The sequence below is a fragment of the Lonchura striata genome, chromosome 7 (genome assembly GCF_046129695.1).
Source record: "Lonchura striata isolate bLonStr1 chromosome 7, bLonStr1.mat, whole genome shotgun sequence".
Lineage (NCBI taxonomy): Eukaryota > Metazoa > Chordata > Aves > Passeriformes > Estrildidae > Lonchura > Lonchura striata.
In genome coordinates, this window is record NC_134609.1 from 5355223 (window position 1) to 5369449 (window position 14227).

The 14227-nt window shown below is 38.9% G+C and overlaps 1 protein-coding gene across 4 annotated transcripts in view; it reads right to left on the reverse strand.

The window, feature by feature from the left end:
* Positions 1-14227, reverse strand: part of GRID1 (glutamate ionotropic receptor delta type subunit 1) — a 486950-nt gene that overhangs the window by 38554 nt on the left and 434169 nt on the right. For all 4 annotated transcript variants that reach the window (XM_031505170.2, XM_077784530.1, XM_077784531.1 and 1 more), the window contains exons 10-12: positions 13847-14044; positions 11633-11957; positions 10110-10248 (exon numbers count right to left, since the gene is read on the reverse strand). In XM_031505170.2, coding sequence (XP_031361030.2) covers positions 10110-10248; positions 11633-11957; positions 13847-14044 — 662 coding nt within the window. The remainder of the gene's footprint in view (positions 1-10109; positions 10249-11632; positions 11958-13846; positions 14045-14227) is intronic.

Below are 14227 nucleotides of genomic sequence, written 5' to 3' on the forward strand. Positions count from 1 at the left end.
AAACAAATCTGTTAAACAGATAGAAATAAGCTAAACATCTCCTGGTTGCCAGTCCAGTGTTTCTAACTATACTTCCAAAAGTGTTTCTAACTATACTTCCAACCCTTCTTCTCCTCTCCAAACCTCCTCCAGGCAGTGAAAGAATAAGTCACTTAGATTGCTGATTTTTTTTCATTAACTTATTTACAATTTATTTTTTCATTCTGGATGTCCCATGTTTTCTGAATTGTTAGCACAGTGTAAAGAAACTGTGATGGCACTTACAGTAGAAGTTATGATTGTTTTGCTTGAAATGTTTTCAAAACCAAAAAATTGTGTAATGAACTATTCCATTAATAATGATAACAATGGAAACTAGTTTCTGAGCACTTGCATCTCAAAGCTGGATCCACTGTGGCCCCACAGTTTGTTATCCCTGGATGAAGTTTCTCATGGCTGAGCATTTATGATTGCATATGAATTCATCTGATGTCTAACTAAGGGAGCAAAGTCAAAGACCAGTCTTTCCTTTACATTTACAAGGGCTTTTTACAGAACCCTCTTCACCACACCATTTTTCCATATTTTTAAAAACTTAATAACCTTGAGATACTCCCCAGTTTGTCCATCATGTTTGCAGTTTAACAATGAAAATTATCAGACGGACAAAGAGACACTCAGAGCATCAAACACATTACAGTTTCTTTTAAGATGCAGGCCCAGGATTTCAAAATCTGGAGCTTTAATTTGTATGCTCAGACCCACATTTAAACTGCTACATGACTGGGCAGATTTTCAGAACAGATCAAGGAAAGATTGGGCACAACAGCACATCTGTACAGCATTGGCAGATTCAGTTAGAAGTCTGAAAAGGGATTCAGAGTATCTATGAACAGTTGCTGTTCACCCTGCAAATCCAGAATAATCAGTCCTGCTAAAAAATCTGGGTAATTCTAGATCCTTCATCCATACTCCACATTCCATTCAACAGCAAGAAGGAAATTACAATGCAAAGAAAAGGCAAAAACATGTCAAGAGCACATTTGGAGGAAAAATTACTCTTGTTTGGACTCCCTTTGAGTATTTTCTTGCTTTACTTTTAAACCACTTGCCATTGTGGCCTTTCTCTGAGTAGCTCAAATGGTTAACATGTTAATTAAAGCAAGGTATTCTACTCCTTAAATTATTAATTAAAATAAAAAATGCATCTGGTGTTTAACAGCACCTCAGTCCCAACAGCAGGTTTTAGTCACTTCACCTAAATCAAACATATAAAGTTGGCATGAAAATCATATTGTCTGAATCAAACACATCTGGCAACTGACACATGCTTTTACCTATAATGAAAATAACAAACTACCTATTACACATGCAGATGCACTTCAAATTGTTTGTTACGCTGATGTCTTCTACCACTCACATTCAGAAGCTAAAAATCCTATTGAAGATTAATGATTAAGATCGAGAGGGAAGAAATTGCTTTCTTCCTTTTCCACTGCTGTTCTAAGAACTGATAACGCTGCTGTCCTGTTTTGTGATCAGATGACAAAGAGTAGATAAGCTTGGCTTCTTGGTGCTGGCTTACAAAGCCTTTACTTGGGGTTAGTGGCACTTTTTTACAATAGCTGTTAGGATATCATTAAAGATCATGAAATCTCAGTGTGGAACAAGGTCCTACACAACTCTTTATTAAGTTTTGATTTATCAGGAGTCCTGCATATCAGCAGTAGCACAGCTGGGGTGGAGCGGCTGGATGAATTCAGACCTGTCAAAGGTACAATGTGATGCTGGAAAACAACTTCACACCCTTCCCCTACCACAGGGAGCAAAGCAGAAGCTTTCTGTTTACAGAAAGAAGAAAAGAAAATAGGGACTCTGAAGAGGCACCTTGATTGCTAGAGCATGTGCTGCATACTCCTGGGAAATCAAAATATAGGGCTCTTCATTAATACTGAAAACACATATAGCATTCATCAGTTATTATTGATGTATAAAGTGCATGCACTACATGTGCATATTTCAAATCTGGAGGCCCACGTGCCTGTTTCTCAGAGGACCCAGACTGAGCACACAGTGTATGGTGCACTTCCCATCTCATCCTGATATACAGGAAAGTAACCAGGAAGAGAGACCTTACCCCTTTGTCCTTTCCTTCTCCTCAGCCTGAACACAAGTCTCTCTAAATACTGAACCTCATACTAGAAAGCACCAAAAAACGTATATAAAAAACAACTGGCTGATCCTTATATTGAGATTAATTAGTTTATTGGGCAGCCTAATTATATACCTTGAAATATGAGCTTGGAAATTGCATTATTGCCATATGTAAGAAACACAGTATTTAACATCCATCCCATTCTGACTGATGGTTTTCTATTCTTTTCTAGATAGACATGACTATTCATAAATCAATTAAATTAAATCAGTGGCACATGCTTTCAGGCTGGTTTTAGTGGTTTAGAAGGCAAACAACTTCAATGCCTGTGATTACATTTCTTGTAATGCAACAAACTTGGTCAGCTGTATCAAAACAAAACAGCTTTTCTGAGGCAATGCCCCTCTCTCCCTCATTTCCAGATGAGTCTGCAAACATTCCTGTATTATATTAGAAAGGAGCACACGTGCAGAAGAAGAGAACATTGCTCAGTAAGGCAGATGAGCCCAGGAAATGGAAAGAAAACTTGCAACCCTTCTCTTAGCAACACAGTACTATTCCAGAAAAGTTTTCTTTCTCAACAGAAAATCTTTTGCAAAGTAAAAACTGAGAGGATAGCACCCATGGTAATAAACAGTAGTGGCTTACTTACCAAGGAAAAGAAATTCCTTTCTCCCCCAAACATCCATAACCTGCATTGATTAAAAATCTTTTGCTGGGCTTTTTTTTTTGTGTGTGCGTGTTGTTTGTGGGTTTCTTTGGTTTGAGTTTGATTTTACATCATCAGGAATAGTTTCTAAATCTCTTTATCAAAAAGATATTCAATTTTTAAAGCCTTTCTTTAAATGGCAAGTTTACAGATTTCCACCTCATGGCAAGATAAATATTTTAGAATGTATTGGAACAACTTTTTTTTCAGTAGATGAAATATCATCCTGTATATCAGTTAAGATGTTAAGAGTTTCTGGTGTGAGAATGAATGCTCTTCTATCGTGGAGACATTTATGAGGGGAGTGGCTATTTTAGATCTGATAGATTTAAATGGAAATGTCAAAGAGAAAAGCATCCAGATTAAAAGTGTTTGCAAGATGTTGGAGTTTAATATCCTGAGGCAGAATAAAAACCCAAACAAGATTAACAACATAAGAATACTACATTTCAAAAGACCAGCCTCAACAAACATCAAGAACTAGAGAAGAAAATCTCTTGGGGTGTTGCTTTAAAGGATAAAGGATACAGAAGGGCTGGCAATTCCTGAAAGATACCATATCAAAGACACAGATGCAAACTATCTTAACATGAGGAACTACTAAAGAAATTATAAGAAGCTGCAAGAGCTTCTGCAAGAGCTCTTTCAGGACCTAGAAAACCAAAATCATTCTCTTTAAATTGTAAAGAGTAGTGCAGCCATTGGACTAGCTAACCATACATACTATAAATGTATGGGAATTGTGCAAATGCATGAGATAAAAAGAATCAAGAAGCAAACATAAATCCTCCTCCCAACACCAATAAATTTAGTTTGCATGATTTGTCACTGCAGAAAGCTACTTGTGTCACTCCTTGACTGAAGCTCCAGTGTCCAGAGCAGAAGATGGGAAAATGACCTTTGCTGTTAGGTGGGTGAGAAAATCTAACACTGAACAATCATGGCACAGACATGACAGAGTCACTGCTCATGTGAGAGAGTTGGTGAGGAATTGTGCAAGGTGAGAAGACAGTCTTCTTACATGAACAAATGAAGTGGTTCCCAAAATATTTCAAGAGATTAGCAGGGTTGGAAGCCTATGTATGCCCTGTCTGAAGTGACAGTAATTAAAAAAACAGGTACAACTTCTTATAAGTGACTTTCATCTCCTGGTTTTGCAAGAATGAACTTATGTGATTAAGTGTTTATTATTGGTAGTCTTGTGAATACAATTTATTTGTTCTGGCTTCAGGAATGCTCTCAGAGAGATTTTCTGGCAGTTTGTAAACCTATGCAGTAATATTCACTATATTACCCTGTAAGAGAACCTGCATGACTTATTTAATAGGGCCCACTGTTACACTAATGGCTCTGACCAGTACAGATAAATTATATAAAATACACATTATTTTACAGGGGTTTTGGTTTGGATTGGTTTGCAGGCAGCTGCTTCACTTCACAATGTCATTAAGATATCTGCCTGAAAATGTGGTAAAAAAAACCCCACTGGCCAACTTCTTTAATGGTTCAGACAGAGGATTATTTCCAAAAGAGAATTCTCTATGGAGTTTTTCTTCTTCCTTCTGTTTTTGTCTTTAGAGATGATGGATTGAGCTGTTAGGAGATGTCTGAAGCTTTAAGGCCCTTTCTGTTTGATTTGCTATAGTAATAATTATTTTGCTTTTTTAATATCCTGCTATATTAGATGCTATTATCAGTTCATATAAGACATTAAATCAGCTTCTTTAGAGAAAAAATAATACAAATCTAAGTTTCCTATTGAGCAAAAATCTTCTATTACCGTGTTGTGTATTGTTTATCCCTTAGGAGTCAAATAGAAAATACAACCTGACAAAATAAGTCATAGGTGCTATCCATGTAATAAAGAAACCCCTCATCCTACAACAAGGAAGGTGTAAGTCAGGGGCCAGCGGGATTGAATGCATGCAGAAAGCATACAGCTCCTCTGTGGACAGCAGGGGAATAACCTATATTAATGGGAGACAATCTGACTCAAAAGGTGACTCTGTCCGAGCTGAGGAAAGTCTGCGTACCAAATATCAGATTTAAACCAATCCTTGTACATTTTGATGGGCCGTCCTGAGGGCTGCTACTCTTGCTAGATTTTTCTCCTTTCAAAGCAAAAGAAAAAAAAAATAATAAAGATTTTATTACCTGCACAGATGGTAGATTTTGCTAATGTTATAACCAAACCATTTTCTTCTCTAAACTGTGCATGCATCTGAATTTTAATTCCTCAACCCACCCCAGCCACAGAACTTCTCAGTAACCAGAACAAATGAAGAGATGCTATGATATAGATCTCTCAAAAGTCAAGTTGGAGAGGTGTGGAATCACAAGTCTCTTGGTTTACCATTGATCTCCAATCTACACCACATTTTTTAATGGCAACTGGAGAGATGGAATGCATTGATTTTCAGCTGTGCATTCTCATTTTTCTCAGAAAAATGTCCCTGGGAAATATTTGCACTTAGATGCTTGCCCGCTTGTTCAATTAGAGGAGTAATTAGGATCCATTTTAAACCGTGCTTGAACGACATATGCCAACATTCAGAAAGCTTTTCAAAAGGCTCCAGAGTCTGTGGCTTTCCAGGCAGCACCCATTGGGCAGCACCATCAATAGGAGTGAGAGGAAAATACAAACAATGGGAGTTGGAGCACTGGCAGCAGCCCAGAGCCTTGTCATGAGCAGAGCCTGAAGGCAAATGCTGGCAAGGTCTGCCCCTGAGCACTGCTGCCCTGCTGCACAGAGCTGTTCCCAGGGAAATCCACCCCTGTGCTCCTGAGAGGGAATGTTCTGGAAAGGAAGTTTTGACTCCTTGCATCTTTCTTATACTCTTTTTTAGCCTTTGTTTTTATGGAGGGACTTAATATAGTTATTTAACGATTGAAGCTTTTGCTCACAGGCCTTTAATGATAATCACAATAATTGTTTTTTATCATGCTCATTCATACGTGCCTCCTGCCAACATGCCTGAGGTGCTGCACAGACATTGCAAAACATAGTACAAATTAAACATAACAAAAGAAAATCCAAAGAAATATTTAAAAAGTCACATCTGATATTAACAAGAGAAAGTCTGTTTTCAAACATGAGGAATTTCAAGATAAAATTGCTGTGAATACAGAGGGATTCTGGCGAGGTTCTTGCCACCAACCCTATCAAATCCACTTAACTACAGCGGATGAAATGTTTGTTCATTTCCCTCTGGCTGGCATCTTCCAAGTACTTTTCTCATTTTATCATAAACTATTTTGAGATTGCTTCTGTTTTCTATGCAACCCAGAAAATACATCTTCTTTTGATACCTGCAGTGCTGCTATAATATGGTCATTTATGGCCATCATCTTTAAAACAGCTAAACTGACAATATGCCATATAAGAAAACATGACTACTGTGTTATACAGAAAGAGAACAAAGACAGGGAGGAAGCAAAGCTTGACAAGATCAAACAAAGCTTGTGGTAGAAAAAGAATTTGCACCCACGTCTTCCAAGTGCTGGCCTATCACCCCAACTAAGCTGCTCTAAACACAAGAAATAGGGGGATTAAAATACAAATAAGTAAATCTGAAATTGTGAAAAAAACAGCTGAGATCTTAAAGCAGATAAATTATCAATTTGTATGCAGTTCATAAATGCATATAGTACAGGTGTCTCTCAAGGCATCCATAGCATTTACAAATTTAAGGATCAATTTGATAAAAAATTTAAACTCTTCTGAATTTGAAAATAAAATACATTTTTAATGTCCTATTTTTCTTGCATGATTCTTAGCTTCTTGTCAGACAAGCTCTCCTAAACCTGAATTCCAGAATATCTGTGCAGCTATTGAACTGCATGTAGTCTGCTTGTTAACAAGAAATGAAGCTGGAATGTAAGTCACTGCTAATTAAACTCATAATTACAAATGGAAGGTCAGACAGCAGATCCAAGAGCTGTTTGAAAATGTAATAAGACAAAAGAAAGAATAAGCTCGCATGTAATAATTCTGCACTACTTGGCAGACTGACCCATTAGAAGACTCCTCAGCTGCACACAGTACTGAGTTGGGAGTGCCCTGGTTGGGAGGTGGGGCACAGGGAAGATGGAAAGTGCAGGAGGTAATTTGGATAAAGGGATTAGGAAGCAGAATTAAAAGATCAACAGAGAGCAGAAGCACCAACTACTGGCAACCGAAAAATTGAGGGCAGCCAAGGAAGGCACACCATATTTCCTGTCAGCTTTGATCTGAGGGGAGAGAGGTTTTCATGTGGGTCTCAAACTCCACGTTTGGACCCATCCCACCACCACGTGACACCAGGATGAATGATGGTCACACAGGACACATAAGGAGCAAGGAGGCACGTGCTGTCACGCCAGACCAGAAAACCAGTGCCTCTTCTTGTTAGCACACTTGAGATGAAGCCCTTGACATTTTGAGAAAATCCAAGGAGAAGAATAGTTTTTCTTTCCAAGTTGAACACATCCCTTACTTGGGATATAAACACCTGGACAAAAAATCCTATCCAGGATTTACAAAGTTACTGTCAGGAAACAAACAGAGGTGGCAGATCAAAGCTTCTTTCTGCCATCCCTCCTACAGTGGGTATTTCACCTTTCTATGAGCCACAGGAAGCCTCTGAAACTCACAGCAGGGTGGAACAGCCTTGTGAGATTGCCAATGCCAGATATAAAAACCAAAAAACAGTATTCCCCTATCAGCAGGCTTTCATCTGACACGACAATTCTAAAAATCTGCCTTCCAACAGTTAGACTTCACTTCAGTGAACATCTCACCAAGCCCCTTCCAATAAATACTGTTTATGATTTCTATGGCACACTTGTTTTGCAGTGAAATTGTGGAGGCAGTGATCACTGGGTTGATTGACACCTAGTTATTCAATCAAACATACTTCTATTTTACTAGTCACAGACCACATATGCCAAATTTGATACTGAAACAATTTCTATTAGGCATTTTAGAGAAGGCTTGGGAAGAAAATCAGTCTTGTAATGAAAATCTTAACTATGCTGCAGCTACTGCAGCATCATAATACTTATTTCTCTCCTGCTGGCAATTTGGAGTCAGCAGCACTGAACACCAGAGGACTTCTCTATGGAGGGAGAGATAACAACAGACATTTACTGAAAGGATGGGGGTTGTTTTCTCTTAACAATGGAAGTGTACACAGATAGATTTGGTAGTTCTCAGCTGGTGAGCAAATATTCAGCTCTAGCTCATTGTGGCTCTTTGGGTGGGAAAAATTGATTTCACATAAATACTCCTTTCTGGGTTCATGAAAGACAGAATGCAGGCAAGCTGAGTAGCAGAGTTAGGCAAAAACATCCAGTGCACATCATATGATCTGAAGCCAGTTAGAATGGGAAGCTGAGGCACAAGGCCACGATTAATTAATGAAAGGCAGTAATTTACTTTCTTGGAACAAAAATACTTGTTCTAAATCTGACAAATTATTTTATAAGCTGTTTCACCTAAAGAGTGGGGACATGAAAATTGTAGCTCAGCAATGGATGAAGGTTCAACAAGAGTTTCCAGAGAGACTATTTCTTTACCCCACCTCCTCTCACCAAGGCACTTCAGGAATGATTTGGGAGCCTCAACCACGGCCACAGGACTGCCTGACACCTCAGGTAGTATGAACTATCCAGACTATGGCTGACAACACCCACTAGAGACCCCTGTCCCTACAGCCAAGTAGGTGGAACAGAGGCAGTGGAACTTGTGACAACTTAAATTTCTTTTGGTGTTTACGTTCTGGCACCTGAACTACTCTGATGATGTTTTCTTACTTCTACATCCTCAACTTGTAAAAGGGGATGTGATAAAGGGACGTGGGAAGTGGCAGCTACCATTAGGTATAGAAAGGCATTTAATTACTATTCTCCAGCTGACATCTCTAGCAGTAGAGGGGTGCCTTAGTTCAATACTTGTGAAACGATTCTGAGCAGTTCTTTTACCCAAATAACTTATCTCTTCAAGATTCTTAGCAATGTCCTTTCATTTTAATAAGAAGGGGATTTAAAATCCCTTGTAAATGTTGTAACAGCTCATACTCAAAGGCCTCCTCTAAAAATCCATAGTACTGCTCTTAAACCTCTTTTTTTGGAGATTCTTCATGTAATTACACTCCAACTTTTGTCCTCCTCTGAACTTTGCTGAGCTTTGGAAAGTGCTGATTAGACCAAACAGAAAATTTCTTCTGCAGTGAAAGAAATAGAACCTTCAGAAATTTTTAAGAATATCATTAGTCAAGCTTTCTGGATAGCTATTTGTGTCATGCTTTTCAAGAGCAATTTATTCACTGAGTTTAACTTTATTCCCAATACATCCAGGCATCATACATGGATAGTTTTATTCTACATAGTTTTTCATGTTATTTCCAGAAATTACATGGAGTACTTATTTGTGTTACTGTTAAGATCCATTTGTTATGGCCAAACTAACAGAAAGTGAATTTAAAACCAAAGCCTGTTAATAAGCCTGGTATAATGATGATGATGATATATCCACACAAAGCATTACATTATCTGCAAATGAACATTGGCAAGCTAAAAATTGGAAATTCTGTTGAACTCATGTTTAGAAAAATGGACTTATGTCCTTCTGTGCAGAAACTACAAATGCCAGCCTCACCTCAATGACAATTCTCCTGTTTCAGGAAGAGAACACAAACATTCCGTGCCAGTTTTTTCCAATGCAATCCCAAATGAGAGAAGCAGCTGAACTGTGCCACTCTAACACCCGAAATCCTTGGCTCAACACTTCCTAGAAGAAGAGCCTGTGCTGCACTGCTACTGCTCCACTCCATCAGTAGCACATCAAACACGAGATATCAAGCTCTAACCTTGTCAACACTGAGTGTGACACTTCAGTGGCCCTCCCAGTACTCCACACCAGTGTGAAGGTGGAAATTTTGTCCACATTTTGTGAGAAAAGAGATTAAAAGCTTCAGACTTTAAACTCGCAGAAAAAACTCCAAGTTGCATACACACACAGATTGCAACCAAACAACCAGCAGGACATGAGAGACATCTCTTCTGGAAAAATACAGAGCTAAAGTGCCATTGTCCCCTCCATCAGAACTGCTTGAGGGCTGTTGGAGTGAAGGTGAAGAGGAGGAGAGGAGAGAAAAACAGCCACTGCAAATAAGCAGAGTATTTTATTAGAGAGTTATCTCCTTCTTGCAAGAATGAGCACTGAAATGGATAATACCTTCCTGTGAAATCCAGGTTTCCAGCTTCGAGTTAAGAAGAGGCTCTTACCTTATGGGATTATCCATCCTTGATACTGTGAGAAATGCTGCTAAATTCGCTGTGTAGGAAGAACACACAATGAGGGTGAAGAGCCACCAGCTTCCCATTACAATGCGCATGGCCACAGAATTGACAGTGGATTCACCCCCTACAAACAAACAGAGAAATGGAGGGTCTGTCAGCAGCTTCCATTTGCAATCACCCTCTGTGTGCCCATGTATGTTAAACTTCGTTAAGTTCCTCTCTGCTTCCCCTCCAGTCTGCCCTTTCACTGTGAGAAAAGCACTGCTCCTGTTAAGGCTGATAATTCTTAAGTATTTTCTCCAATCTACCTCTTGCCCTAGACAGTGCTCTAGAAAATTATCTTTCAAAATATTTCCCTTGAGAATTATTGAGGATCAAATCTAAAGAACATGAAAAATATTCTAAATAAAGTTGAATGGTGAAACACAACTAATATGCAGGAATTAAATCCTTACAATGTTCAGAAAATAGTAATACTCTGTTTTCAATTACCCTCTCAGATTTGGAAAAAAAGCCCCACAGAACTGCCTAATGATTTGTGTGCTATCTTTGTTGTATTAAATCTGCAAAACTGAAGCATTAGTGTCACTACTTGTTACCCTTTACAAGATTTCAAATCATGTGATTTCTTTCCAGTATTCTTCAAGCACAGCTATGCTTGAGTATCATTGGAGACTAAACCTTACCACAGAGTTGGTTCTACTTACTTCAGCATATGTTTGTGCTGATTATATTTTACTGCACTTAAACCCATTAAGGCTGCCTCCTTAATGAGATGAGGGACCAAGTTTCATAGCAATAGGATGGATTTTCCAGCTGAAGCTTTAGAAGCTTGCAATCACAATGAAAAAAAATGTAGAAGAAAGTTAACAACTTTATCCATATGTCAGCATTCAATAAAACCTGCCTTCCAAGAATACAACTAGCATTCTAGATAACCTGTGTGGGCAGATTTTGTAAACAATTAGTTACAAAAACTGACTTTATTAATGGCAGCAGTACTACTGAATTCAGTAGGATTGGTCCTATGCCTAGACATTCCTGAGTGTAAAGTTAGTTACATACTCAGTTCAAACAACCAAGAGACAAACTATCTTACATGAGTTCAAAAACATATCCGTTTCTGAGTCACGCATTTTTTTAATCAAAATGCACTTCACTGCTCTGGTGGACACAGGAGGCTCTATTTCTATTTATACATTAAACAATTAAAAAGTTGCTAGTTTCAGAGCTGAAGAAGTGTTGCAGTTCTGCACCCAAGCAGCTGTGTTGTTTATTTCCAGTGTAACAATTTTCCCAAAGGGTAAAGTCCTGCTAGTGCTTTTTCTGGACTTACTGAGAGACGGAGAAGGCATAAAAACAAGGCATAAATCCCCAAACTTGCCTCTTGTGCTCAGCTGGGCTAATGAACCAAAACAGGTGCCCACAGAGGCCCTCTGTTGCACCGTTAGCCCAGTGTGGGCAGCCCCGCGCAGCGCTGGCCGCCCCCGGCGCTGCCGGGTCAGTACCTTGCTGCACGAAGGCTCCGTACACGACCCAGATGGCACTGTGCAGGGTGGAGGACACCGAGGGGCCCGGCTGCGCCGCGCCCTGCGCCCGCACCGCCTGGATGCGGCTCAGCACGAAGATCAGCACCCCCACGATCGGGATGGCCGCGGCAATGCAGGCCCACACCGCGAAGTCGAAAGGAGCGAAGAGAGAGAAGATGTTGATCTTCTCCTCGGGCTTTTTGATTAAGATCCCCACGGAATAGTCCATGTAGCGCTTGCTGAAGTCCACCACGCTCTCCCGCTCGGGTGTTATGGTGATGGCTGAGATGGCCAGGTCTGCTCTCTGCAAGAGAAACGCAGCACGTCACATCGCTACCTGCCACCGGGAGTTTGGCCGGCAGGAGCCTTAAGGAGAAGCTTTTTAAAAACCAAGTGATTCCATGCCTTTCCTTCTATAACACAAAACATTTAGATGCATTTATATAAATTCTCTAATAATAGAACCAGAATCACTTTCACCAATTTCACTGGTTCAAAGGGTAATGAAACATAACTTGTCAAGGTTCTCTTGAACGGAAAGCGTGGCCCCCACTCCTCTCTGAAAGAAGGGTAGTTTATTTAACCTTTATCCCTCACTTGTATTCCAAAGAAGGCCTAAAAGCATATTAACCCAGAGCACTACAAGCAATAAAGAATCCCATTTATTTAGCTTGTGTATTTCATAGCAGGGTGGGTAGAGCTAATGTTTGTTTTTCTCCCTGTAGAATTGCCAACTTTCCATATTCATGAAGAGATTTCATAGGACAACTGGGGAGAAGATTTTGTTTGTTTTTTAAAATGAATAAAGTGATAGAAAAAGCTCATAACGGGAAGAATGCACAAAGGTAACTTTGTTCCTGAAACTGCTTTGACTTCAATATTTTTAAACAAGTAGGTTTTGCATGTAGGTAATCCTTAAAGAGTATGCACACTTGATGAAGGGTAAGATAGGAGTTAATAAATAAGATCCCCAAAGCTTTTGAAGAGCTTCAATTAGATTTTCAATATTTTCTGTCTTAATAAAAAGAGGTCTCCTCAAAAAAAAAACCAAAAAAAACCAGAATATACATTTGGTTTCCTATCTCTAATTGTGTTGGGAATGTAAAGCAAATATTAGATAAGGGAGGTTTGCTTTGAAACCCTTTGGAGTCTGTGGAACAAATGGTAACAGAAAAGCCATTTAAAAATAGCATAATAGATATTTTATTGCTTCAAAGAAAGCAATTTCCAAAGAAATTTAACAGGAGTTCTTACCTTATTTTTAAATCCATTAAATTAAAATAGTTTATGTCAATGCAAAATAAGCTAAAAATTCTTTATGCTCCCTAGCACCAGCCAAGAACATCCCATTATCACACACATGTTTGCAATAGCTTTAATTGCTTCTATTTCTTCCTAAACATCTCCTTACAGATACTGAGCCACCTATTTACAAGATAATGAGAAAGCTTTCACTTTCAGTAATAACCTCCACTGAAGAAGAGCAACCTTTTCTACAAAAAGCAGCAACATGGAATATGAATTCCTTTGATTCTTCTTGATTAAGAAGAAGCTTGTCCCATGTCAGGTTGCAAGAACATGAACCAAATACACTCATTTAATTCTCTAACAACCTCTAAACTCTATCCATTTACTTAAATGGAGTTCAACTAACTTAGTCCTGGATTTGCAATACTGTAATTAAGGAATTTGGTCCTCTCAGTTTTAAATGAATGAATAATCTTGAGACCAGCTTAAATTCTGATCCCCTGTTACTGGGGCTTCTTTTCCTGTTTGGGAGGCAAACTTGTTATTACTCTTTGTTAAACATATTGTCACTGAATGACAGAAAGTTCCATCTACAAACAACTTTCAAAGACAAAATGACAAAAAAAAAAAAAACACTAGTATTTATTATTTTAGGAATACCTTAGTTTTTCCCGTATTTTCTACAGCCATTCCCTCTCATGCAAACATGACCTCTATTCTTATAGCAAGGTAAACACACAGATTTACACCAATATAATTTATGTTGAGAGCAGCTGGAAGCAAGTAAAACAAGAGACTCTCTAATTCCTATTCTGCATACACAGTCTTAAATTCAAGTTTATATAATATTCAAACCCTCCATAGCTCAGAAGCATTCTGCACTAATGCCTTCATCCTAATTCATCCTCCTGTAATTTTTTAAAATGCAGCTGCTTCTCTGTGTACCTTGTTAATGAGTTCCCCAATCATGCCATTCCAGGAGCTGTTTTGGAGCTGGTGTCCATACTTGCCATCAGGAGCTTGATATATCTCATACTTGAAACCTAGGTTCTTGGCCAGTGCATCCAGGACATCAATGGAAAATCCTTTATATCGTTTTGGCTGCCCAAGGATGTTCTCTGCCACCATCACAAAAGGCTCTTCCTGAGAACAAAACAATATCTTAACTGACACTTGAAACAAGATTTTTAGTTTACTTCTCTGAGCAAAAGGGTGTTTTCTGAGTTAATTCTTGACAATTTGGCACAAATTTTGAGATACCTGTACCCTTCTGAGGCAAAGCAAAAATTGTAGGTCATATGGGATATTGTGGAGCTTCCCTACCAG